This window comes from Tuber melanosporum, assembly GCF_000151645.1.
Source record: "Tuber melanosporum whole genome shotgun sequence assembly, scaffold_21, strain Mel28".
In the NCBI taxonomy this organism is placed as follows: domain Eukaryota; kingdom Fungi; phylum Ascomycota; class Pezizomycetes; order Pezizales; family Tuberaceae; genus Tuber; species Tuber melanosporum.
The window spans coordinates 612,205-638,249 of NW_003298875.1; the positions used below are offsets into that span (position 1 = coordinate 612,205).

Here is a 26,045-nt window from a genome sequence, read left to right on the forward strand (position 1 = left end):
ATTTCCTTTTTACCATTCTTGTTTTTTTATTTGTCCTGTTTCCTTTCCTTTCCTTTCCTTTTTTTTTTTTTAAACTACTACTACGAGTACTATAGCATTGGTACGTCATACTCGAGTAATTCCCGATTTTCGTTCTCTCACACCCTCAATTCCGTGTTTTTTTGCATTCGAGGGCCTGGCACTGTGCGAGTGTGACGGGAGGGCTTTGGTGCAATTCACTCATTCGTGTCATATAATACTATGCCCAGAGGTTGTGTTTTTTTTTTTTGCGGCTGCATTCTTGACCACGCCGATTGCGGCCGCCCGAGTATCCCTTGTTTCTCGTACTCGTATATACGGTGCCAGTACTCGAGGAAGCCGCGGTCCGAGGTGAAGGGGAGGAGAAAGAAAGGAAGGAGAGGGGGGGGGGATAATATCGTATTATATCATATCATACAAAGTTATCGCAATCGAGATCTCAGGACCTTGATAGGGCCCATGGGGCCGGGTGTTGGGGTAACCAGTAACGTAGACTATGATGCCGTATGTCTGGTAAGGGATTGTTAAATATCAACATAGTTTCTTGTGTGATGTTGCAAGGAGAGATGATATGGCTCTCTGTTTGTACGAGTACTCTGAGTAGACTAAAAGCCGCCGGATGGATGAGCCGTGGTGAGAATTTAGTGAGTGGTTGCATGGGGTGCGCTTTGGGCAGCGGCGGGATAGGAAACTTGGATGAGCGCGCGGGGAGTCACGGTTAGTAGGTGGGACGGCGGGCGGAACATTGTCAGGTTTAACAAATTATCCACGTGGTGCGGAGCGGTACCGGTACGTATACTGGAATGGAGCCAATGGATGCTCAATCCATTGGCTCGAAGGGAAGAAAGGAAGAAGCTGGAAGGCTGTGAGAGGTGAACAATTATTGAATCCGGAGCCGAGATGCATTGGAACAGAGGCTGCAAAAATAAGAGCGTGGAAGGCAAGGGTTACTCTAATTGTGGTTACTCGGGTACAGTACACTACACCCGGCTGCTCCTAGATCTCGATTATCCAGATAGTCTGCCACGTCTGTATCTCTTTTATCGCACATAAATTTAGTTCTGCTCGAGAAAATTCTTCTTTACACGGGGAACCTGACCTGTTGCCGCAGATCACTCGCTGCACTGGATCGATCCTTCGGATTTCGGTCATCTGGGATGATTAGGGCACCGGTAGCGGGCGGCTGGAATGTGACAATTGTTGGATGGGAAGAAGAAAAGAAAAATGCCCTGGGTATTTGTGCCAAGACATAGCTGATCTACCGCGCCAGAACTCGAGTGATAGCACATGATCATGGATGCGTTTGGAAGTGCGGATCGACATCAATTACAAAACAATCCTATCCTCAGCGGCTATAGCGAAAGCGATGTTCTTCTATATACGAGAGAGGGAAGAGGGGAAATGCAGTAGTGAATAATGGATTTTAAAGTCATTTTGATCTCAACATTTCCCAAGTCTATCTGGCGATGTGTCGACAGGCGGATTCCGGCCAATGGGCTCTAGCTTTCCCCATTCCTCTTAGACAGTCTGGGGTGGTTCTGCTTGGGTCCTAGGGAGGTAGTCTCTTGCTTTAATGCCTTAAGGATTGATCAGACATTTAGACTGGGTTAGAAGTCTGGTGATGAAGCAGGTCATAGATGTGGAGAGCTATCCTGCTCTTTCATTGGCTCAAATAAGACTACTCTTATTTATGCCACCGGGCTGAATATCTAAGATGTAAACCTCCTATAGAATCGAAGCCTAGTTGATTGTGGAAGGGCGGCGCGAGAATCAGCCTCAGCATCTGCTCGAGATAGTCAGTAGATATGGAACTGGTTATCCTTCAGCCCTTTGCTAAGCTGAAAACCTCTTCTGCTGGTTAGCCTTGGACAGGATGAGGCGAGGCTTATCCCAAGAAATATGTTGGGTATGGCGATTTTCTCGCAAAATTTTGGTTACTCGGGTGCGGCGTATCGCAAAGGGAAGTTTCGTCGGCAGAGTGGGAGAGGGATTTCACTCGATGCTCAGCATATTGTGCCGCTACTAGTGCACTGGCAGCAGCGCACTGTGAATCACTAAATTTCCGCCATCGGCCCAGCTCTGGCAATGGCTTTACCAACTCTGAGGGGCCCTGGTTTTCTTTCTTGGGGGCCGGATTAGCTGAGGTGTGGTAGGGTATGTGCTGGCTCTTGATGTTACAATTCCGAACTCATTGCTTGTTTCAGGCACCCAGGGTTTTCCAGTTTTCAGGGGTTTCAAGGCTAATACTCCAGCTCTACTCACCCCACTCATCTTACGACAGCTAGTAAGTAATTTCTTCCTCGAGTTTCGGGCTGTGGGGGCCATGGTGGCCTGGAGAGGTGAGAGGTTGTTGAAGGCGATACGGAAGTCGAGATTATGCCGTTGCTGTGCTATTTGTGCAGGTTATTGGTCTCGGCGGGGTTGTGCTGCAGAAGGCATTGAGTTAGCTGTGCTCCAGTTACCAGGGGACAGGCGTCCATGGATCGCTAATCAAATTATAGCGAGCCTGGTCGATTCCAAGATGAGAGCAAACTTACCGAGTGACATAAAGGTATTACGTGGGAGTCCCTGCGCTCACAGCAGCTGATGAGTCTGGCTGCTCACAGCTCGTGAAAACCGAGTGAGTCTTGATGAACAGGGCTTGTGTGTTGCGTTGATGGAGGCTATGCCAGCTTGGCGGGCCCTAACACTGGCCTCAGTGTGAAAATTGATCGGACCCCATAGCCTTAGTTAATAGATCATCCGCTCTTTAGGAAGAACGTTTTATAATTGATGTGCATAGGTCGCCGACGTTTCCCACATTAGAGCCTTCTCTGCTATTTCCATTAACCCGAACCGATTCCACGCAATAATGGCGGAACCATCCAAATGAATTGCGATCCCCAAGTACCCAGTCCCACTGATTGGCTCGTAGTGAAAGGTCACCAAGATTCGGCTAGCCAGTGGCGGCTGTGTATTTGGATAGAGTGTGTATTTGGGTTAATTTTATTATGATTATGGTACTGCGGCCACGGATCCCTAGGCCCCCCCCTTCCTCAATTGGATTTCCTCCCTCACGCTACTCCTCTTAAGCCCTCTCGTTTGACTTTTTGATTTCTTCCGGTGTGCAGGCGCATGCGTGTTTGGGACCCCACGGCCGTGCCAAAAATAGTTGTTCTTAAGGAAAGTCAAAGGGATCTCATGTATCTTGTGACTAGAGGCGGCAGATTTTAGGTGGGGATCATTTATTCTCACTCGGCCCTGGTCCCTGGATCTCGCAACATATTTTTTTCCGCCGGTTCTTTACCGCTACCGAAATCTACCCCAAGAAAGTGAAGGACTCTGAGTCTGCGTCTGGATGGGTCCCGACTTGTTGGCGTTTTATGCATTTGGCAGCTCGGGATGCAGTGTTGCTCCTACGATACTGGTGCATTGTTCTTGGAGGTCGGCGTAGGGTGTGACAGGGCTGAGCTTAGTATTGTGACCGAGATGTGTGGTGGAGGAGAGATAAACGCAGGTGCTATGCTGATAGTGAAACATCACCCACTCCAGGAACAGGAAAGGAAAGGAGGAGGGGATGGGGGGGGGGAAGAGTATGGAAACAGGTATTATGCAGGGGGAAAACAGGAGGATGTACAATTGGACTTGGAAAGAGGGAGCGAAAACAAGGGAAAGTGGACATTTACCTACAGGATGCGAGAAATTGTTATGGGAATTGATATTGTTATGATATTATCAGATTCCCACCAACTTTAGGGGGGGGGGTGATGGCAGGTGCATGAGGGCTGAGCTCTTTTTTTCCTTTTCGCAGGGCATTAAGCAAGTGCTGGTTTGTTAGAATTGCATTATTTTTGGCTGAGTGAAATTTTTTTTTTTTTGTGATATTATGATTATCGCCATGATAATTCCACACCAATCATTTCTAACCCTAACCCTTGCGTGGTTACTGCGATAACCCGTTGGTACTCGAGCAGTTTAATTCTAATATTATTGAACGGGGACAGCAAGCCTGCCCCTGCGGCGGGTGTGGTAATCGTGCAGCACGGAACGGCAATACCGGTACAATCCCACTGCCCCGTATAGATAGCTCTCCTGGACTCTCCCGCTTTAACCTATGGTGCCAGAAGCCGTGGAGGGGAAGCGTGTAACCCCCCACACTTCGATTTGGCATTTAAGTCAAAGATAAGGTAACACATGTGGCTCCCCAAAAAGAGTATGATATGATACGGCGGTATTGTAGACAATGGATGGGAGCTATAGGGTTTTTTTATTTATTCAAACGCTGTGGTTGTGATTCAGTGGTAGATAATCTAGCACCAGAGAACAAAAAACCGGACATTTCTCCCAGCCAGTAACGTAGTACAAAAGCAGACAAACGTGAAGGGCGCTGTTTTGGCAGCGCAAAAGTGATGGGAAAAGGGGCAACGATTGGAGGATGTGGAGAGAATATCATACGGTAGTGCAGTTTGCGCCACAGGGCATTCACCTATGATATGGCGAGGGGGGAGCTGGGACAGCGGTTCAGCGGGGGTGCGCGGGTGTCGCAACGGTCGGCACCCAACTGAACGGGGAGAGCCTCGAAAGGGCCGTCTTTCCCTGTTTGAATGGCCAAAAGTCGAGCTTGGCTGGAAATAGGTGGGGCGCGAAGGATTCCGAAAGACTCAGCCCCGCTCTCACCCCGCGCCTCTGATGCACGGTGATTTCACTTTCGAATTTTGGGACTCCAAGGCAAAGGAAAGATCCTGACTTCAACCATTTGCCGTGATTCGGTTGTCCGGAAGGGAAAAAAAGGTTCATGCGATAGAAAAGCGAATGCATTCGCTTTGCATCCTAATCTTCGACCTTCATCCATCTCAGAGAAAAAGCCCCTTCCACTTTCTTCCTGCGTCTAGAGTACTCTACCTTCTTACACCCCCCCAATCTCTCTTTTCTCCTCGCCTCCCCCTTATACTTTTTTCCACCTTTTCTTCCCCTTTGAAATAGTAGAGCCGTACCTTGAGAGCGCGTTGAAGAATATTATTTTCAACCCCACTTCCGTTATCGAATTCATCCTCTCAGCAACATTTTGTTTGCCACACGGGACCTACTCGGGATTGTACCGTACTTATCCGACGAAACGAAGCGAAACGGCCTGTGTTCTGTTTACTACCCACTTGGACCGCTTCAACCTCCCCACCCTTCTCTTCCACCTCACCCCGCCACTCGTCCATCATCCCAGGAACAACACAGCAACAGTTCCTTGGATTACCTCGACCCTAGGCCCTTCTACCTAGTATTTAGCTATACTCTTCCGAACCTTTCGACATGGCTGAATTCGTCCGCGCTCAGATCTTTGGAACAACTTTCGAGATTACAAGCAGGTAGGGTTATTCCCTACGCCACTCATTGAGAAAAAAAACAAAAAAACAGAGAGTGTTCGGCATGGAGTGGACTAACAGTGACCTATCATAGATACACTGATCTGCAACCCGTGGGCATGGGTGCCTTTGGTCTCGTCTGGTAAATACACGAGCCCCCTCCCCCGAATCTGTAACAATTCATAGGGAAAATATCGCTGAAAAATTTCCCAAAGCTCCGCCAAAGATCAGCTGACCACTCAGTCCGTCGCTATAAAGAAGATCATGAAGCCCTTCAGCACGCCGGTTTTGTCCAAGAGAACTTACCGTGAGCTGAAACTGCTCAAGCACTTGCGGCATGAGAATGTAACTCGCTCCACCATCCACTACTTGAGCCATGCCTTTACTGATATTATTTCATAGGTCATTAGTCTTAGCGATATCTTCATATCTCCTCTGGAGGACATGTACGCCGATAGCACTCACTATATACTGTAGCTGCGTGCTGTATTCTAATATTTGGAATAGTTACTTCGTCACTGAGCTTCTTGGTACTGATCTGCACCGATTATTAACCTCTCGGCCGTTGGAAAAGCAGTTCATCCAGTACTTTCTATACCAGATTCTGGTAGGCTACCTAAAAGGCCGACTAAATGGAAGGTGTGCATGCTAACGTTGTTACAGCGCGGACTGAAATACGTTCATTCCGCTGGCGTCGTTCATCGTGACCTGAAACCTAGCAACATTTTAGTCAACGAGAATTGTGATCTCAAAATCTGCGATTTCGGTCTTGCTCGGATTCAGGATCCCCAGATGACCGGCTATGTCTCTACAAGGTACTACCGCGCACCGGAGATTATGCTCACATGGCAAAAGTACGATGTCGAGGTGGATATCTGGAGTGCGGGATGTATATTTGCGGAGATGCTCGAAGGAAAGCCGCTGTTCCCAGGGAAAGACCACGTCAACCAGTTCTCGATTATCACTGAGCTTCTTGGAACTCCCCCTGATGATGTCATTCACACAATCTGCAGCGAAAATGCAAGCCTTATCCCCCCCTTTTTTCCGTCCGGGTGCCCTCCCCCTTGCATTTGCTAATGGTTCGCACAGACATTGAGATTCGTCCAGTCCCTCCCAAAGAGGGAGCGCCAACCTCTTTCCGAGAAATTCAAAAACGCAGATCCGCTTGGTTAGCCCCATCGTGAATCCTCTAGAATATTGGTGGCCCGGTTAACCCTTTTTTAGCAATCGACTTGTTGGAACACATGCTCGTTTTTGACCCAAAGAAGAGGATTACTGCTGAGACAGCTTTGGCCCACGAATATTTGGCACCTTACCATGATCCTACGGACGAGCCGGTGGCAGGAGAGAAGTTCGATTGGTCCTTCAACGATGCAGACCTGCCCGTTGATACATGGAAAATCATGATGTACGGATAAACTCTCTGCATTTCCCGACTCAAGTTTACGGGTTGTAGTGCTGACTGGAACTACCTAAAGGTACTCAGAGATTTTGGATTATCACAATGTAGATGGGTCCGCTCAGTCATAGAGTGATGAGTGGCTAGTTTTGAGAAGTTCGGGTGATGGGGCCCGCATTGCCCTTCAATTCTTCTTTGTGTACTCTTCGGTTTTGGACCTTTAGTGGTTTCATGTCTAGTTTTCTATTCCCTTTCGGCGTATACAACATGTATTTCTCTACCAATTTTTTCATTGTACCGTGGGCCAGATTGAATCTGAGCCTTAGTTAGTTGCAGGTTGTACGAAGAGGGCAGCATAAGGGCCTCCGAGGGTTGGGGGACGATGGGGCATGAGAAAACAAACACCTTTTTCCCCACCTTTTCTTCTTCTTGATTTCTTGTTTCCTTATCGTATACTTATGGGGATCGGTGGACCGGCTTGGGCGAGTACGGTAGAGTAGTGTATGGGCAACGAGAAAAAATATATATACTATACACGTGTAGGAATAGACTACCCTGAAACCTCGCAACTTGACAACAAGGCCACGATAGCCGACATTGCAGTTTCCCAAAAGTATCATTATTGGGGTTTTTTTTTGCCTCTATTGAAGTAAGTTTTTACTTGTATGGCGGTAAGTTATCTGTTGTGATACAAGAATACAGTATCCACTATATTGGAGCATGGCAAATAGAAGTACAGGTATGCCATGCGCGAATTCAGGCAGGGAATTATTTCCACAATACTTGTATTAACTAATTAGATTTAATCTGCAGTATCACACTAGTTCCCGAACCTACTCGTAGTGCACGAGCTTCTCCCTCAGTTCCACTGTTTTTTCCTCCGCCCACTCGGCAGAAGGGTTCAGACACGGTTCGTCTCCCACCGGGAGTGACCGGACGCTTTATCTGCGCTTACTGAGTGCTGTGGAGAAGAGAAGTAGAGAAGAGTATCCGATTTTGGCTTACGGAACGGTACCCATGCGGGTGCGGCTGTGGTTGAGGACAGGGGAACAATTGCATAGGTTCTCCCCCTGGCGACGTCCTTTCGTACCGGTATAGGATCTGTTCGATGGGAAATAGAGATAGGGGTGGGGAAGTAGGGCAGTCTCAAGTTATCCCAATCTCTATATTTATGCCATTATCCCGTATCAACTTGACGTTAGTTCTGCTGGAAGATAATTGGGAATGCACTTGAGCACTTTAAACCCGTGCTACCGTATCATACAAGCACTGTACAGTACAGTACGAGCACTCGTGCGAGCAAAAAAAAAAAATATCATGGTCTAATAATTTTGAGGATCATTATGATACCGGCTACCGGCTACTGCGGCCCCAAACCCACAACCCCAAACTTTTTCCACTCTCCAAAAACCCCCAGCCCAACAATGACGTATGATATCTCGCTCGGCACCCCTGCGGAACATTAACCCTTCTGGAAAAAGAACAAAATACCCTAACTATCCTTGGTCCGAATCGAAATTTGCCTAAAAAAATGATGAAAATAGAATATTATAATATATATAAAAAGCAAATACGAAAAAGTTATAAAAAGGAACTTGGAAGATCTGGTTCCTAGCTTTTCTGCTCTGACCGATAAGGGTCCGGTCTAGCGATCACCGTGCCCACATGATGGATGGCTGGTCCGGTTCGCGGGACTTTCGTGGGGTTCTGGGGGTTGCGGATTTGCCGGTAGTGCGGTTGACTGGATGGGGGTTGCTCCTGGATGTATTGCGTTTTCGAGCGGCTGGAGTGGGTCTCCGCGGAGGATTTGTTGCGGTCGTGAGTGCTTGAGCGGCGAAAACTTGCGGTTGTTTTCCCTAGTCGGTCGAGTGGGTGTCAGTGGGTCATTACTTATCACTCGATGAGTAGAAGTATTGAGTACTAGAGTGCTGGCCACCTCGTTGTCTGGGGCCGGAGGCAGAATGGGGGAATCCTATACAAGGAGGTGTGTTGGCACCCGCAATGTTCGTGTACCATCTGTGCCCGAGTACGGGCGGTCTTCTCCCCATTCTGTCTTCCGGAGGGAACGTGCAGTAGCGGCGCATTGCAGATCGGGTCGCACTCCTTTTTATCCGAGATCTCTAATTGCACGATTCCGTACGAAACTTCCCGTGGGGAGATAATGAGTTTTGCGGTACCGGTGCCGGGCTCCCTTCCCGGCAAAGGGATTGCTGGTTGTGCTTGGTTATGTTTGAGGGGGAGAGGACAATCTGGGAAACCAAGTGTCCGCTTTTTACCAGCTACTGAGTGTGATGGCATCCCTGGACAGTTTTCAAATTTTGTTGTATAAATGGTCCTTATCTTATCGGCGGTGAAGAATTTCCTGACTAGGAGGTTCTCGGGTGGGTGAGGTGCAGAGGGGGAGGAAAAGACTGGATAACTGCCACCAGGACCCATGGTGAATCTCAGGAAAGAGGATAGGGTCGTGATAATTTATTGAGCAAGGCCCTAGACTGGTTGTATTTCTTTGGTCATTTCACGCTACCGCACACAAGCGGGCAGGTCGCTGGTCAGTTCCGGTACTCAAATGGTCGGATTAAAACTGGGAATAAATGTTGGAACTTTCTTCCTACTATGTGCCTATGAACTGCCCAGTTATGAAATTATTGATAGGGGTAAGAGTTGATCTGTGTATCATAATAATTATGATACCGTTAACAAAGTTTGAGACCTCTCGTAAAGGGTTGTTCAGGAATACTGGTAGACTCCCAAGGATGAGAGGAAAGAAGAGCTGTTTTCCTGGTATGATATCATAATATTATATACAATGCAAAGTAGGAAATGATGAGGTTTGGCCGCGCGCGGCGAGCTGCGGCATGCGGTATGGAAAGACCTGCGGAGGTCTGGTCGGTGTGCGGCGTGCTGCATGCACGAGTGATTGGTTGTGAACACTAAAGCACAATGGGGGATATCGTAGGGATTAGGGTTCTTGATGGGAGATGAGAGGGACATGGATTTGCGGGGGCTGTGAGAAGCGCGAAGGAGCGGTGTCACCCCGATGGGACATTAGCCCTGGATAGTAAATGTGATACTCCATGTCATAATAAAGATGTTGGGCCCATAGTGTCCTTACCTATTCTATTTCTTAGGACGGTAAGTACCGTATACTGTGAGTAAGGCTACATGATACAATCTGGTGAGAGTGACATGAGGAATCGGAAATACCGTTAAGGTGACGATTTACTATTCGAGGAGGATATTAGGGTCAGTGGTTTGCGGTATGTACGGCATGATGGTGTCGGCCCCGGAGCACCGGAGCCCGGAGGTTTTATGGTCGGGGTTTGGGGGCCACCTGAAACCCATGGTTTGTCGCGCTTGCCAGTACGAGCACAGTATACTTATCTGGGAGCGCGACTCCGAGACTCCTGTCCCCTCGAGACCCGTGACGTTGAATACGCTTACGTGTACAGTCTCCATCCCTTTGTTTTCTTTTCAGCTCCACTGAGATAACGCTGGCTTACCTTTTTGTTTACACCTTCCCGCCCTCGAATTTCAAACAACATCTTGAGATCTTAAACCTTCACACCGAGCGCTACAATTTTCCCACATGGACAAACCTCAGCGGAGCCCAGTCGTAACGATTGTGGGGTTCCACCATGCAAGGTACTTCTTTTTCGAGCCCTTTCCCCACTTCTCATTCCCCATCCCCTTCCAGTTTCAACTGGCAGTTCTCGGTTTTTTTATTTTTAAAAAAGCTGCAACATGCTAACCTGGGAGCCTTTATTGCGAATTTTTTTAGGGGACCCGAAGTGGAAACTTGGATAGGCTTAGAGAAGGAAGACGATATATCGGATTGGCCGCTATTGCCGTTTCTTGCGCTAGCAGATGGTGCTCATGCTTCGGAGGAGGATTTCTCGTATTTCACCCTGAAACATACAACGCCGGCGGGACCTACCACTCTATTTGGGATATCGTGCACGAGGCAGTTAGACGCCAGTGAGTTAATGGATAGGCCCGCCGATGTGACGCGATCTACGGTTCAGAAGGCTGTGGTGGTAATTGCGGATAGTCCTACCTTCTTCTTCTCTCACTTGAAACAACAGCTATCGGCTGTCACCACAGCTTGGTTTGCGCAGAGGTATGGGCTCGTATCTTGGTTTGCTTCGTGGGTACGGGGGGGGAGGAAGGTCCTGTGGGGCGGGGCTTTCCTCCCTCCTCTCTTACTCCCCCGTTCACTGGCGGTGGCTTACCGGATGTCCGCAATTATAGGAACTTTGAGGACCTCGACATAATACGGGTGAGAAACCTCCCGGGCTATCAGAACAAACTCTGGAAACATAGTGGGCTGATATATGCGCATATAGAAATTCCAAGAGAGCTTAAAAACGAGCATAAGGGACTATGAGACTGATCGCTCACGTGATCAATTTGTTGGTGAGCGTTGTGAATTCCAATGGGCCTGTTGGCGGGAGCTCGGGGTCCAGAGCTAATAGATTAGGCTTATCACTGCGGGAGTTTGTGTATGAATTCAAACATCAAACACTCGTGTTGTTTAAATGTGCTCTGCTGCAGCCCAAGGTTTTACTCCCAAACCATTCTGTTGCTTTGGTCTGACATGCGGGAAAACCTTAGATGCTCTTTTTTGGTAGTAGCTGTGAGAGGCTATGCATGACACAGTTTTCGCTGCTATCTCTCATTCCAGGACTCCTGCGAAACCTGGAAGACTGTGGTGATCCGGACATGAATAATTATGAATCCAAGTTGAAAAAACCTACTTCTGTTAAAACGAGTGACCGAAAGTCATGTTTGTACTCCCCACTTAGATAATTATAGCTTGATATAGTCTAACAGAAGCTGCAGTATTGACTTTTATGGGATTACCGCTCCAAATATTCGGGAGAGGAAGCTTGTTTGGGCCCTACACTCCACTGCAGCAGCTCGATGTACTGGCAGATTTTGGCACAAAGTCATATATTGTCGGATCAACTAACTCTCTGCTACTACAGCAGAGGGATAGATACTCTGATATCCTGATTAATGTAATTTCCCTCGCTCTGGTGCCCGGAGCTTTCACTGCTAATTGTCTTGTAGCTTGATGATAAAAATATCAATGTCACATCGTCGTCACTGCGTGCTGCTCTTTCACTGTCTGCGGCTGACAGAAGATGGATCGACGTGTTGGTCCAGTCCGTTTCCGAGTCTTGGGATGAATGTCCGTTTGATATTTGTCCACCCTACTCAGTAGAATTACATGCTAATTTTTTCAAGCGGACCCCACCCGGCCGAAAACGATGGGATTCGCAGGTAGTGAAGACTATATCCGACTACAATTCGAGGAGTACATACTCTCCATGGTATCATCCGTCAAGTATCACTTATTTCTGGAAAAGCATGCAGGCTCGGAGCAGAACGTGTTCCTGCCAGATATCGGTAAGTTCCGCCGGATGTTTTAAATTTGGGAATCGGTGTTCTGACAAGCCTTAGATGGTGACCCTGCCAATGATTTCCAGATGGATTGGGTGGATGCCTGGAAGAAAACCGAGAATTTCAGAATCTTCCAGAAGTTTACAGGTATATTATTTTCTGAACTGTGACGAAGAGATTTGGGCTTACCCTTGTGGCATAGACTCCGAATTGTTCGACCTTGTGCCCCCAAAGCATGTAATGGCTGGTGGGCTGACTATGGAAGATGTACAGAGAAGAATCCTGCAGTAAGCACAGCGCCCACATATATTAGTGTTTAGCTGACTTGGCGATATGGTATAGACAAATGCAGGAGTTACGTTTGGAGGAGAAGGTGCAGAATAGTAAAGAGGTGTTGGCAAAAACCCTTGCTAATGGCCGTGTTAATGTATCCACTGTTTTCAACAATCTATCCAAGAACGTTGAAAAGTTTAGGGAACAGCGGAAATCGCAGTCTCAAGACTCCATGCAAAAGCTCAGTATTGAGACAGGAGAAAAACCGTCTACTGACAGCAACCCAAGCATGACAATTCCTTCTAGTAGGTTCACTTGCAGTCACTATCTATATATACAATAGGTACTAACTGGGTTGGTTAGCTGTTGTTTCTCCGGTACTTGCCGATGCATCCTCTCGTGCTGGTGCCTACTTCTCCTCTTGGGCGACATGGGCTGGAGAAAAGAGAAAGAAGTTTGCCCAAACGCCTTCAAGTCCCTCGTCTGAGCCTGTAAAGGGTGACGGGAGTGACCGATCTTTACCCAGACCACCACTAGCCGACCCTCCGAAGAACTCCTTTGAAGAGGCCATCTTTGATTCGAGGTCGAGAGCCGTATATGCCCCTTCTTCTGGACGTTCATCGCCGCAGAGAGCTAGTGTTTCTGGTAGCGCTGCTCCTGCTAATGTGGTGATCAAAGATCTGGATAAGGGGAGAGGCATTGGCCTGGGAATCGTTGACGCTGGTCTCCAAAGTCCACCGGCCCCACCCAACCCCTCTGCAGAAGAGAAGGATGAGCTAGAACTGGTTATTGAGGGAAAAAAGGAGGAACCCCCTTCAAGACGAGCCCCGACCCCCGCTTCCGCCCCTGTGGTCGAAGAGAGGAAGAGAGCGCCCCCTGTCGGGGAGAGGAGGAGTGGGCCTGTTTTTGAGGAGAAGAGCCCTATTAAACGGGACGAAAAGAGGACTATTCGCGTTGAGGAAAAGAGAGCACCTGTGGTCGAAGAGCAGAGGCCTCTGCTGGCAACTCATGGAAGGACTGAGCAGACTATCCCTGACGGAACGAAAGACGAAATCGAAGACCAGGAAGCTCAATGGAGGGAGAGAATTGCAAAAAGGGCGGAAAGGGCCAGAGCCATGGAACAAGGAGGGGAAAGCCCTATTAAACGGGAGGAAAAGAAAGCACCCGCGGTCGAAGAACAGAAGCTTCCGCCGGCCACTCGCAGGAGGACCGAGCAGACTATCCCTGATGGAACGAAAGACGAAATCGAAGACAAGGAAGCTCAGTGGAGGGAGATGATTGCAAGAAGGATGGAAAGGGCTAGAACCATGGAACAAGGGGAGGAGAGGAGGGAAGAGAGGAAAGCGCGAAGGACCGAAGACGCAGCTCCCCAGGCGCAAGAACGGGCACCCACCCCAACTACGCCTAACAGAGTTCCTACTCCTACCACACCTAGCAGGGCTCCTACCACACTCAGCAGGGCTCCCACCACGCCTAGCAGTGCCCCTACTCGGCCTATCGGCTCCAGGCCAATGCCACACTCATCGAGAGTAAAACCTGAACCTACAAATGTAAACACAGAACCTTCGAGATTAGAGCCAAAGCGGACGAACTCACCGGTGTTTGACCCCGCAAGAGTAGCAAGACAACATACAAGAGCGGAATCAACTGCCAGTATCCTAAACAGGGAGAAGCCAAGAGTGGACCCCAGCCGACCGTCTGCCCCAGGAATACCGGCCGAAGCTCGACCCAAGAGATTCAGCCTCCCCCGAGATGAGGCCAGGAACGAGGCAAGAAAGAGTGTTAGCAATAGCAATACCCCAACGGTCGACAACCCGTCCCGATCAGCGTTTGCTGCGCGGTGGGCCATGTTTGAGAAGAAATGATTTGGTATTACTAATTAACTTGTTTCTCGTAGTTAAGAGAATTGGAGTTTGGGAAATAGCCTTTTCTGGGTGATTTTTATGATAACTTTTTTTCCTCTTTTAGTTCCCTTTCTTTATTCATGGTTTTCATTTTGCCCCTTTGTTGTCTTCCATAGCTTATCTGAATGTTACAAAAGTGATGATCTGACCTGACCTGGCCTGGCTCTAGGAGTCGGGTGGGCCCGTAGACGGCGATGCTAATGGGACATGGGGGCTCTATGGGTTGATATTTGGGATCATACTTATTGAGTCGGTACGAGTGCGCGAGCTCACAAACAAATGATATGGTTTTTGCAATCCAAAATAATACATTCCACCACACTTTGAAGGTTGTGAAATACCTGATTGGGGTAATTGAAAATGTTAATGATGCTGGGAGTGTGTGACTTGTGAGTAATTATGATGCTCCTCGAAATATACGGAGAACGAACTCAGGGCAGTGCACCCTGCTATCCCGTAAAAATATCATCATAATAATATCTCGTTTTACCTGAAGCCCTCACAACGATTGATTGGGCATCGCACTCAACCCTGTTCCCCTAGGACAACAGCCACCCCCTTTCTTCTCTATCAATATCACAAAATCCCAACACCCCTCCTCCCCGTCCTTGTACCTAACACTATACCCCACCCCGCAAATCATGCAATCCCCGCTCCCCCGCCGCGCCTATCACTGCCGACTCGCGTCGCGGACCCATTGGCGCTTCTTCCAGCGCCCGCACTTGGCCAGGGCTTCCGCTAACTTATTTTGTTGCGGGCAGCGGCGGTGGGGGCATTAGAGGTTGGTTGGTGGGCGGGCGGAGTTGAGGGTGGAAGGGAGCGGGGATTGAGGAAGTGAGGGTTGGATCGGGTATGTGCTGTTCTTCAGGGGGAAGAAATGGGAAACCGTTTCTGTCGATCAAATACTGCACTGATCAGTATGGAAGGTAGATAGATAGATATAGACAGTATTTATATTCCGACTTTCGCTTGCACACACACCCTTCTAGGTGGTACCGCATCACCCCATGGGTTATTGGATAAAGGCAATATCCTGCTCGCAACTTGAAGCTCTCCCTCCAAAAAAAAAACTCGTGTTCGTTAAATGTTAGCAGTTTACAGTAAGGTCAAAAATTATATGCATACAGTTACTCGGCAGGAATCGAATGGCACATCTAGACTACTATGTTGGACAAGTACTTCTCTCTTTGAGATTCCGTAGAGAGATGCTTGGGCGCAATCAAACACTAAAAACCCTCTTACCTAATAGCAAATATTGCCGGAATACCCCCGACCGTCTGCTACAGGCTAAACCCCGAAAACAAAACCGCGAGTGATCTCGCATGTTCACGTAGGTGGCTGATTTAAGGTGGTAAGAGCTACTTGATTGTCAATAACTTTCTAGGAAGTCGTCGAGCGTGGTTTGTGAGGGGCAGGGCCATGATGGTCGGGTTTGTTGGACAATATGTAATATCCAAGAGCACATAAGTCTGCGACATCTCATTCCGGACTCTATTCGCTTTCACGGTCTGTTCAATTGTTTATGGCAAGACCAAACACCAGGACTATTCTGTAGCCGATCACCCCCGACAGGAAACACCACTAGGGGCATTTGCAACCAAAAATATCTAATTTGGCGGTTTGAAAAACTCGGGATATAAAGCTCTAAGCTCCTCTAGACTCCGAATATTGTGTTTTGCAACTGATACCGATGGTTCCGGATCACTAGGCTCTAGCTTCTGGACGGTGTTTTCCCACCCAAATCTGACAGCGGCCTGACAGTTGATAGTCGAATCATCTGAATTGGTTTTTTGCACCTGTAAGCGTCGAAATTATATAACTCAGCTCTAGGCCCATAAATCAAAAAACTTACCCACGAAGTAGCATTTCGACCGATCAGTTATCAAGGCTTCCCTCATAGCTATAGACAGTCTGTTAGCAAAATCTCTGGATCACAAGATTCTCTGGAGTATAATAAACCTTTCTCAAACATCTCAATCTTGGGCTTGCATATCAAAATCTCTTGAGCGTAGTCACAATATGTTATCCCTTAAAATCTGTCAGCAAGAACGCGAGCACTCGAGCAGCAACACGTAACTGCAATAATCGAGGATTCTAGCGCAAGGTGTTGTTTACCATCAAAAAGATCTTCAATACCCAAGAGCTTAACCACCCGTTTTCCATGTGTAATATATGCATTGGTGAATAGCCAAAGCCTCACCTTTGTCCTGTCGATATCCGAGATCAACTTTCTCAACTGCGGATCCGAGTGAAGAACTTGGTCTAGGGGGAGTGCGTCGTCGACTTTACCATTGTATTCGAGGGGGTCTATCTTGTGGTGGAGAACAAGACCTTCAATAGCAAGGCCGTACGATTTGTAATATGTTTCGTGAAGAGTTTTGGCATCCTCCTGGTTCAATTCTAGACTCACTGTGAGCTTAGCCTCATGCACAAGCAGAACCGAGAAAGTCTCACGAAGTTGCTCTCGAAAATATTTGTTAATCAGATCCTTCATCATGTCTTGAACCTAAAGAGGCATGAGTATAGATACAATTGCCTGCACCTTCGCTCAAAATCTTCAACCCGGAGTCCATACCCGCTTACTCCTGGAATATAGCTGTAAATGATTAATTCAAAACCACAACTTTCAAGATGATTGTGCCCACATACACAGTTATCAATGTCAAAAAAGAACACAGGCAGATTATCTTGAGTATCTGTGGCCATGGGGGAAACTGGGAGAGATGACAAATTCGGCTTTTAATTTATTCGTTGGTTAGGTGAGGGGGAAGAGGAGAGTTATTCAGGCAGGCACAAGTACCGTATCCGGCGAGAAATCACGAGGTCTTTGGCTTCAACCCAACCACCCCTTATCTCATCTCATCTTATCTCAAATATAATGCTTGGCGCCTGTAATTTAGCCAAGCCCTCAATTATCTGATCATGCTTATGACCCGTCACTTTCTCCACCCTTGTCTTCCTCTTCCCCCGAACCTCTCTCCTCTCCCCCTCTCGCACACCCAACTCACTCGAGCTTCGGCTCCATACACTCACCGTTTTCCCTAGATCCTTAATTTGCGTCACCTTTCTCAGCCAAGAGACATTACTTCACTCTTTCGCAGATTCGCGCAATGCCTACGGATGTTTTGAAACCGGGGCCTGGTAACTCGGACCCATTGCAGGAATCTGAAGAAGACCTTCGCGAGTATGTCAAGATCATACGACTGCGCGATAAAATCCGCGATGGCATGCATCCTAGATTCAAGCCAGCAAATCATCCGAGATCTTCTCAAGCAACAACTCCCCAGCCTCTACAAAAAAATCCCTCCACCTCATCTGATGGAGCTCAGCTCTCTCAGGCGCCAGGATTACAAGCTCCTCAGTGCACAGACTTTAAAATCAACAATGTCTTTTTGACAAAATCTGATACTTTAGTCAAGGCGGAGTTAAGGTTGAAGAGGGAAAAGATTGAAAAAGAACTGCAAAAACGAAAGCTTGAGGTTGAAGCCAAGGTTTGGACGGGTGCTGAGCCTGTTGAACACATTAACTTATGGGATCCGAGCACCGATGTGTTTTCTGACCAGCTGGAATCTATTATGAAGAAAGCTGGCGTTTCTTTCAAAGAAACAATCCGTTCGATTAATTCCGCTCCTAGTAAGCCAGTCGCCGAGGGCAATGAAAACTCAGAAACTGCTATCCGTTCAGGGAACCCTGAGACGCATCAAGATAGGCATATGACAAGGAAAACGTGGAGTGGGCCAGTGGAGAGCACTCTTCCAACTGTAGTTGAAGCTTCCCGTAGGCCCCCCAAAGAGTCTCTCACTCCACGCCAATTCAGCTCAGACAAGGAGACCCCTACGGTCGAAGAATCAACGTCGCAGCGATTGGCCATTGATACAGCTTATGAGCCTCCAAAAGCCCAGGCTCCCGCTGTGCCATCGCCTAAGGGTGCGAATGCTCCGTTGGATGTGAATAATGATGGTTACGAACCAGCGCCTGCGCATGGACGCCCTTACTCGCCTCCTGCAAGCCCTCGATATTCAACCACTAGCCATCTTAAATCTCCTGCTGCTCCTCAGCCTGTTCGCCCAGCAAACATGGCACGTGTGGAATCACAGGGTCCAAGAGGCATTGTTGAGATTGAGGATGATGGTGATGAAATTCCATATTCAAGATATGCAGGCAATCCAGAGAGAGAGCTTCGTAGAGATAATGTCTCTCCAATTTCTCCAGTTCCTCTTATCAAACAAGAACCGAGATCACCATTCCCTGATGTTCACCCCCCGCGTGTCACAAGGGTGGGGGGTCCTGCAGACACGTACGATGAACGCCAGCGTCATGATTACCCCCCAATTCCCCCACCACCCCAGCGCTATAGTTACCAACCTACAGTTCACCCACACCCACCCGCGGCGGGCCATCATGTGTACGATTCCTTTGGGTATCATCTACCTCCGCCTCCACCACCTCCAGCACCTGCGCCTGTATATACTCGCTATCCACCTTACGATCCAGAATACTATCATGCTCCTAGACCGTATGACGAGTATGATCGTAGATACGCGGCGCCATCTGCGGTCCCCTCGCGCCTTCCCACACGCTCCGGTAGAAGGTCGGCGTCGCCCGTCAACTACTCTCAACGTTCACCGCGCTCTGTTTCGCCCTCTAGGGTTCGCAATCCAAAAGATTCGCGTCCAGTCTCCCGGGCAGAGTACAGACCACCCAGTAGAATGACTAGACCACCGTCCCCTCATCGTCTCGACATGTACAGCAGGCCTTACCCACCACCCCAGCCTCCTATGTATCGTCCCGAGTACCCCGGAGATTATGCGTCTTATTACGGGCCGCCTCGTGAGAGACCTACGGGTTACTATGATCCTTATCGTTCTATGCGCTTTGACGAATACCCGCCGAGACCCGAGAGCAGCGTTATTCCTAGGGGGTTTGATGACAGAAGTTATAGAACTCGAGATTATCCCTATGTTCCGGCGAGACCATCGATGCCACCACCTCAACCAGTGACAGGTGGCTATGCCCCCGAGCATAGAGCAGATTACCCCTCCTCTTCTAGGGCCAGTGTAAGGCCAGAAGACCATCTAGAGCGTCGCGTTGAATACAGGCCTGAGGCTAGCAGAGCTAGCCCGAGACGTGAAGACCGCCCGTATTCCAACGGTGTGGACAACTACTTTCATGGTAGAGAGCCTTCAGTTAGACATGGTAGTGTGAGGCCTGACCCAACCAGGGCTTATGGCGAAGGGGAATATGCGCCGAGGAGACAAGCAAGTGTCAGGCCGGATGCTGGCTTCAGGGACCGGTTCGCCGATCCGGGTCCTAGAGAGCCAGGACACATGCAACCACCTCACCTTGTTCCTCCCTATGCCCACCCTGCTCCTCCCCACCCACCCCTGCCTCCGTTTGCCGGGAGCGGATATAGCGAAGGGAGGTATAGGGGCAACCCCTGATAATACCCGATTTCGAACTTTCCTTTTTCTGTCAATTCTACCTTTGCTATATCATTGTAACATCATCGGTTCGTGGGGGGATTTTGTGCGTAGAAGTCATGTTGTTCAAAAAAGGGAGAAGGCATAAAGTCGGACAATGGGGATTGCTATTTTCTTGTACACCTGCGGGCGATGACGGTTTTACTTACTGGGAGATGGGGAGCGGTGGGAGATCAGCTTGAAATGGAGTCATTGTTGCCAAGTATACCTTTTGCATTTGCTTTCTTGAATTGGGGGTGGGGAGGTACTGCAGGCGAGCTACCTTTGTAATAGTAATAGTGCAGGTTTCGTGGGTGTACCGGTACATAAAAGCTTCTAAAGTGCCTTCTGCTCCAGCGCGATCGTCTACTGTACTGTACCCGTCATGTGTTATTTATTGTGAATATGCATCTAAAACACTATCCAATCAGAGTGGGTGGCATGAGATGAACATTTTCGCATGCTTGTTTGGTTGTTTTGTCTGTCACTCATTCTCAGGGATCCAGCTGCCATGGAGACTAACAACTAAGAGAAAAAAGTTTGTACGGCGAGTGAGAGTCTGTGGATTTCATGTGATTGAGTTTGCTGTGTGAAGGATTTTTCGATGAGAATAGAGTATGATAGCTGAACCGGGGGCGGATTGGTGCTACGATATTCTTTTCTTTCGGCGATACAAGGATAAATAAATTATATTTCTTCCTGCAATCTGCCCGCACCACAGGGCTAAAATAAATTTGGGAAGGTCAGAGTATGATATCACACCATCCACGCTGTCCCAATCCTAGTGTCGAATTTTGTTTCCAGATGGCCAGAACCGCCTCCACCACATCCTCTACTCGGCTACACTCCCCCCCCACCTCCAACATCTCAACAATCACCCAATCCCATCCAACGCGAATCTCCTCCACCGATTGATATGTGAACACTTCCAACCCCGCCATATAATATCCCATGGATGATGTTCCAATCCCCCCGTCCATAGATATCCCTGTCCAAAAGCCACTACGACATAATAGAGTAATCACCACCCATCCTCCTTTTGAAGCTAAAGCTGCCTTTAGCTAGCGATACGGTACCTGGGGATAAACTAAACCCTTCTCAACCGATTCGGGGGGGGGGGGCAACAGCGGAGATAAAAATATCGTATCAAATTGAAATCCAAGGATCGGTGGCAGGATTGCTTTGTAACCCTTAATCCCGGTTGTGATAGGTGGCGAGGATGTAAGTGCCTGTGAGAATCTTAGTTGGTCTATGCAGCTCGGTGGGGGGGTCGGATCTACTGGTGATCTAATCATATCGCGCCGTATGATAGATTGCTGTTGGCAAGATGCCGGGGGCTACTGTAGGGATTCACGATGCGATGGGTTGGAGGGAGGGAGGGAGGAAAAGGCTTGTTTTTTTTAAAAAAAGGAGGTCGGGTTACATGATCGTCGATATGATACAGTATTATAGAGTTTGCTTGTTTGCGCTTCGGATTATTTTGTGTACTCTAAAGTTATGATACATATTTACCCGGTCACAATACAGTGTCATAACTGGTTAGCCCACTTTCTCCTCTGGTTCGGAAGAGTGTTATTTTGTGGTTCAATTGGATGCAGTTCCTACGGTTAATGGACCGCTGAATTATTTCCTTAGTGGTCGGTTTTTCTTATCGAAGGTTACAATACTCGTACTAGTACGATAGAGGCTACTGCCAAAGTGAAATACGGTGGATGGGATGGGTTGGTCTATAATTTGCATGTGTATCTGCAACGCGGTACTGGAATGCTTGTGCGGTGATATTTCGACGTTGTGAATCTACTGAATGGAACTCTGTATCATACTATCATACTCCCCGTTCCACTCAATTGGCGTTTTGTATCATACAGTGCGGTACATATGTCTGGAGGGATGGATGGCGTTTTGTGGTAAGGGGAAATCGCGGTTTTACCAGATTGGAGAGGGGGGGGACAGATAGGTTACGGATTTTGATGGCGCCCATGAGACAAAGAATCTTTTAGTGTTGGACTCAAGTCTGCCGAGCGGGCCGGGGGGTAAATACCGGTATCACACCGGAGGGCGAGGGAGGGGAGGGAAGAGAGAGTTCTGCCCGCCTAGCTCAACCTACCCCACGGGTTTCTTGTACTCGAGTATTCAAGCTTTCTGATGGCTTCGAGCGCTTCTAGAGTATGCGTCTGTTTCCTTGTTATTTTTCGCTACTTCTCATCATGGGGCAAACATGACACGGTACGGTAGTATGGCGAATGTAAATATGGTATGACTGGTTGAGCAAGTCAGCAAGCGAGTGAAGGTGTTTTTTTACTTTACCAGCGCGATAGATTGAGGTTCCGTTTGGATTGTTCTGGTTTAGCTTCTTTTTATTTCCCTTTCATGCAGTGCGGTCCTGGTTCTTTATCTCTTGCATCAACGGGGAAGCATTATAATTTATACGAGTAGATAGAAGGTGAAAGGACCGCGAGGGAAGGAGTTGATAACCCGAACATGGCAACGGGGCCAGAGTCAGGCCCGTATGACTGTCCGTCGCTCTTTCCATGACCGTCTGTACTCGTACTGTACCCGTAGCTGAGGTTGGGCTGGCCCGCGGCGGTCCCTTCTTTACCATTGTTGTACTGGAAACTACTATGGCAGCTTTACAAGCAGATGTGGAACCTGGTGTAGTGTATTCATAGTTCTGGTCCACCCTACTGCGCTTGTGTCTCCGCGCCAAGAATGGGCATCTCTCTTGGAATGGCACCCCCGAACCCATAAAATGTATGGCGCTCAAGCCGCTTGAAAGACTGCGCTGGTGGTGGGGGATACCAGTATCCTGTTAGGGTAGCCTAACAGTATCATCCATATGACAGTAGCTCTTTGGAGAAAATTGGACTTGCTCCTTTCCGGCAGCAAAACTCCCTCGATATGAAAAAAAATCAAATCATGTTTGAACTACATCAAGGACTCTGCGGCGCAATATAATATAATTTTATCGGTAGTAGTGAGGAAACAAAGTAGCATATAATACTTGATAGAGCCACTCAGTGTCAGGGTTGAAGAATCAAGGTTGGTGAGATTTACTGCTCTCTGTGCAGCGACGGTGCATGCATTCCTCTGGAAAAGCTCTTTATGGGTCGGCGGGGGCTATTCCAAATGAGGTGCCCATTCTTGGCGCGGAGACACGAGTACCGCACCGCACCGCACCGCGCCCTAACAGCGGAAGCAGGAGTGGAAGCAAGAGCAGAAGCAGAAGCAGAAGCAGAAGCAGTCGACGACGGCGGGCGTTAGCGGGTTACCGTCGCTGGACGTGTGTGTTGCTTTAATCGGTGACGCTGAGATGTCAATTGGTCGTTAAATTAATTACTACCTTTCCCCATTTTTTCCCGTTGGGTTTGGTTGATTCTTTTGGGGTCGAAACGATATTCCTCTTTTATTCCTTTCCTTCCTCAGTCGTCACTATTGACGGTTCTAGTTCGTCTCTATCAATCTGTCCTATTTTTTCTCCCTCTTTCCCCACCTCGTCAATTACAACTATATATTCTCTTAATTCCCCTCCGGATCCTTTCCTTCTTTCTTCTCTATATACCCCTCTAGCGATATTCCTGTCCTTTCCTCTCACTTCTTCACTTCTCTTGAATTCAGCCCAGCTCCTCACAAAGCGCACTTTTCTGTCGCTCCAGATCCATTCAAGTGGATATTTTGGCTGTAACGTCGGTACTATCTTACTTGCTGCCTGTCTGTACTATTATTCCATTCCTGCACCCGTCTCTTTCCTCCGCCTTCATCAGCATCAACTGCGGGGTGAGAGGTGTGCGGAAGTGATTGTGTACGTGTGCTATACTGTGAGAGAGAGAGGGTGCATCGTTGCCGGTAGAGCTCAGTACAGTGCATTGAACTTTAGTCTACCGGCCGCCGTTCACATATCTTACTTTCCAGGCCTGACACGCCCCCCCAACCTTTCTTTCTTCCTGGCTGCTGCAAGACCGCTGCACTAGCCAAACCGTTGCCAATCCGTCACCACCAAACCCACAATCTAACCCCGTCACCCCCGGGGAGTTTTTTTTTTTTCCCTTCTCTTTCGCTTTTCCTTTCTCTTCATAAAAGAGAAAATATTCTTAAAACTTACTACTTTTCTCACCCACCACCGATCCTCCCCGTCTTCCGACTGTCCTTCGTGTTTCCCCTTCTTTTATTATATATATTTTTATTCCTTTTCATACCCTCTCTCCCGTTGCTTATTCTCATTTTCTCGCTTCTCTTCGCTTCCTGTCCATCATTTGTTCCGGGGTGTTTGATCTCCGGTTGCAATTGCCGTCACTATTGAAATTCCCAATCGATACGACGGGATACGGCTACCCACCAAAATACCCCAGCAAATACTCACCCAAACACGCTTTGAAAGTCGTGTTATCTCTCCACAATCCATTCCAATCCTCCTTCGACAAACTCGAAGGAAAAGGGTTTAAAGAGTCATCTTCACGCTTCAACAAGGACTTCTCGACATGGCTACTACCTTGGGTCTAACCAGCGGAATTCACCATGTCCTTCCTCAGAAACCAACTTTCGACGTCACTTCTTCCTCTAACGTCTCCGATGCCGTGGGTGGCAACGACATGCTTACATCCGATGAGGACAATTCGACACTCGAATCGCTTACTTACGCATTCTCAATTCCTTTCTCGTTTATACCGGGTCCGGATCCAGATCAGATAATTTTGGCCACCTCCCAAGCGAGGGAACGATGGCTGCATCCGCCCGACTCGCCCCCCAACCTTCCGACAAGCAGGCTTCCTGTGCACCAGAAGAGTATCAACGATGTCCGGGAGCTGTGCAAGAGATTGTCTCCGGGGCTGGTGGCTAGAACAACGGTCTCCGTGACAGAATTGACTGCTGAGACTGCCTTGAGGAAAAAGCAGACGACCTCTGTGGGACTGTGGATTGCAGGAGAGCCTGCTGAGGTTCATAAGACTCGGGGTTTGATTCTGCAGAGCGTGCCTGTTGCAATGGTAAGTGGCTCACTTGGCCGATCGCGATCACAGCAGGTGTTGGGGCATAATTGCTAATAATTTTTCTCTTCCAAATAGCGGAATTCTTGTGTCAACATTGATCATGATCAGTATTACCTTTCGGACGGTGTGCCAAATACACGGATCACTGTTCATTTGGAGAGGATTGCTCAGTTTACGGGAACAGACATATTTGTCCTGAAGCCTCCGGAACCGACCTCGATCGTCGCGGTAGACCAGGGCTCTGAGGCCAGCCAAAATAGGAGGCTGAAGATTAGTATTTTCGGGGACTATGAGAGTGTTGAGCATGCCAAGACTAGGGTTCTGATCATGATTGATGATTTGGTAAGTTTGGTTTCGCCACTGTGCTCAAATCGTCGGATTGAAGTTATATTTTTTTTGTGGTGACGCACCGAAAAAAAAAAAAAAAAAAAACGCAACTTCAATCTGACGACTTGAGTACCATGTTGGTTGTTCCATTCCTGGTATCGTCTGATGTTTTGTCTAACTTATGGATTCCTCTAGCTTGGACAAGAAGTCATCCCTACGTTCATGGAGCTGTCCGTTCAGAGCATGATTTGCGGCCGCGGACGCAAAAATGTCAAATTGATCGAATCTGCCACAAGAACCGCCATCTACTTCCCCCCTCCGTTCCCCCAAGTATATGGGTATTCACCCCCGGGCGGCACCCGGCGCGATCCCGACCAGATATTCATCACCGGCAGTTCCCGTGAGGATATTGCTAAGGCGGAGAGAATGCTTCTCAACCTGGTAACTTGCGCATAATCTTTCTAGGATCGGCGTGCAGACCTCAAGACTGACTATTTGTTTAGACTTTGGGCATGAGAATATTCGTCAAGGACGTTTCTATAACACTTACCAAGATTGATTATATCCTTCTTCAGAGATTAGACGATGTGAAGAAAATCATGGATGCAAATGGGACGTTTGTCCAACTTCCCGTTCTGGGGTCTCCGGCTAGTTTGATTCGCGTACAAGGCAGTGAAACTCTTCACCTGGAACGCACAATCAAAGCGATAATGGTTATCTGCGGACAGTTTTATAATGCCTCTTGGTGGGTTATGGATTCGCCGATTGCTCGCCTGTTGCCTAAGGCCCTCGAGGTGCAAAAGCTCCTGATCGATGTGGCGGCCTTCACGGGTGTTTCAATCGCGTTCAACAAACAAGTATTCGAATTTAGTGGATCGGATGAAAATGTCAAGGCGGCAATGCACATGCTGAGTGATGTTCCTTTTGTGAAGGAGAACCCATAT

At 48.3% G+C, this 26,045-nt stretch overlaps 6 protein-coding genes; 4 read left to right on the top strand and 2 right to left on the bottom strand.

The window, feature by feature from the left end:
- Positions 1–4,844: 4,844 nt before the first annotated feature.
- Positions 4,845–7,169, top strand: GSTUM_00005852001 (uncharacterized protein). XM_002837951.2 has 11 exons: positions 4,845–5,357; positions 5,449–5,496; positions 5,570–5,699; positions 5,757–5,800; positions 5,862–5,961; positions 6,018–6,347; positions 6,380–6,400; positions 6,452–6,522; positions 6,579–6,604; positions 6,642–6,762; positions 6,833–7,169. The coding sequence occupies exons 1-11, from the start codon at positions 5,302–5,304 to the stop codon at positions 6,882–6,884; spliced, it is 999 nt and encodes a 332-aa protein (XP_002837997.1). The 5' UTR covers positions 4,845–5,301; the 3' UTR covers positions 6,885–7,169.
- A 3,170-nt stretch (positions 7,170–10,339) lies between these two features.
- GSTUM_00005854001 (uncharacterized protein) lies at positions 10,340–13,385 on the top strand (the record flags this gene model as incomplete). XM_002837952.2 has 14 exons in its annotated part: positions 10,340–10,395; positions 10,532–10,769; positions 10,802–10,888; positions 11,139–11,166; positions 11,231–11,310; positions 11,365–11,536; positions 11,593–11,771; positions 11,824–11,944; positions 12,001–12,162; positions 12,217–12,303; positions 12,359–12,443; positions 12,499–12,734; positions 12,793–13,214; positions 13,250–13,385. 14 exons carry the CDS (start codon positions 10,340–10,342, stop codon positions 13,337–13,339), a joined length of 2,043 nt encoding a protein of 680 aa, XP_002837998.1. The 3' UTR covers positions 13,340–13,385.
- Positions 13,386–15,940: 2,555 nt separating this feature from the next.
- Positions 15,941–16,830, bottom strand: GSTUM_00005855001 (uncharacterized protein; the record flags this gene model as incomplete). The annotated part of the gene is made up of 3 exons (XM_002837953.1): positions 15,941–16,110; positions 16,242–16,361; positions 16,449–16,830. 3 exons carry the CDS (start codon positions 16,828–16,830, stop codon positions 15,941–15,943), a joined length of 672 nt encoding a protein of 223 aa, XP_002837999.1.
- A 573-nt stretch (positions 16,831–17,403) lies between these two features.
- On the top strand, positions 17,404–20,083 carry GSTUM_00005856001 (uncharacterized protein). XM_002837954.2 has 1 exon: positions 17,404–20,083. The coding sequence occupies exon 1, from the start codon at positions 17,444–17,446 to the stop codon at positions 19,772–19,774; it is 2,331 nt and encodes a 776-aa protein (XP_002838000.1). The 5' UTR covers positions 17,404–17,443; the 3' UTR covers positions 19,775–20,083.
- Positions 20,084–20,535: 452 nt separating this feature from the next.
- GSTUM_00005857001 (uncharacterized protein) lies at positions 20,536–21,111 on the bottom strand (the record flags this gene model as incomplete). XM_002837955.2 has 1 exon in its annotated part: positions 20,536–21,111. Exon 1 carries the CDS (start codon positions 20,770–20,772, stop codon positions 20,536–20,538), a length of 237 nt encoding a protein of 78 aa, XP_002838001.1. The 5' UTR covers positions 20,773–21,111.
- A 3,156-nt stretch (positions 21,112–24,267) lies between these two features.
- Positions 24,268–26,045, top strand: part of GSTUM_00005858001 (uncharacterized protein) — a gene marked incomplete at its 5' end in the record, with an annotated part of 3,938 nt that continues 2,160 nt past the window's right edge. The window contains 4 exons of the mRNA XM_002837956.2: positions 24,268–24,771; positions 24,850–25,116; positions 25,297–25,542; positions 25,605–26,027. Of these exons, the coding sequence (XP_002838002.1) occupies positions 24,268–24,771; positions 24,850–25,116; positions 25,297–25,542; positions 25,605–26,027 (1,440 nt within the window). The remainder of the gene's footprint in view (positions 24,772–24,849; positions 25,117–25,296; positions 25,543–25,604; positions 26,028–26,045) is intronic.

What these genes read in the sequence shown, in the direction of transcription:
- GSTUM_00005852001 (XM_002837951.2), top strand. Translation starts at nt 5,302, where the DNA reads ATGGCTGAATTCGTCCGCGCTCAGATCTTTGGAACAACTTTCGAGATT. An exon ending in ACTTTCTATACCAGATTCTG is followed by an intron (nt 5,962 to 6,017) that starts GTAGGCTACCTA and finishes ACGTTGTTACAG; the next exon opens with CGCGGACTGAAATACGTTCA. An exon ending in CAAAAACGCAGATCCGCTTG is followed by an intron (nt 6,523 to 6,578) that starts GTTAGCCCCATC and finishes ACCCTTTTTTAG; the next exon opens with CAATCGACTTGTTGGAACAC.
- GSTUM_00005856001 (XM_002837954.2), top strand. Translation starts at nt 17,444, where the DNA reads ATGCCTACGGATGTTTTGAAACCGGGGCCTGGTAACTCGGACCCATTG.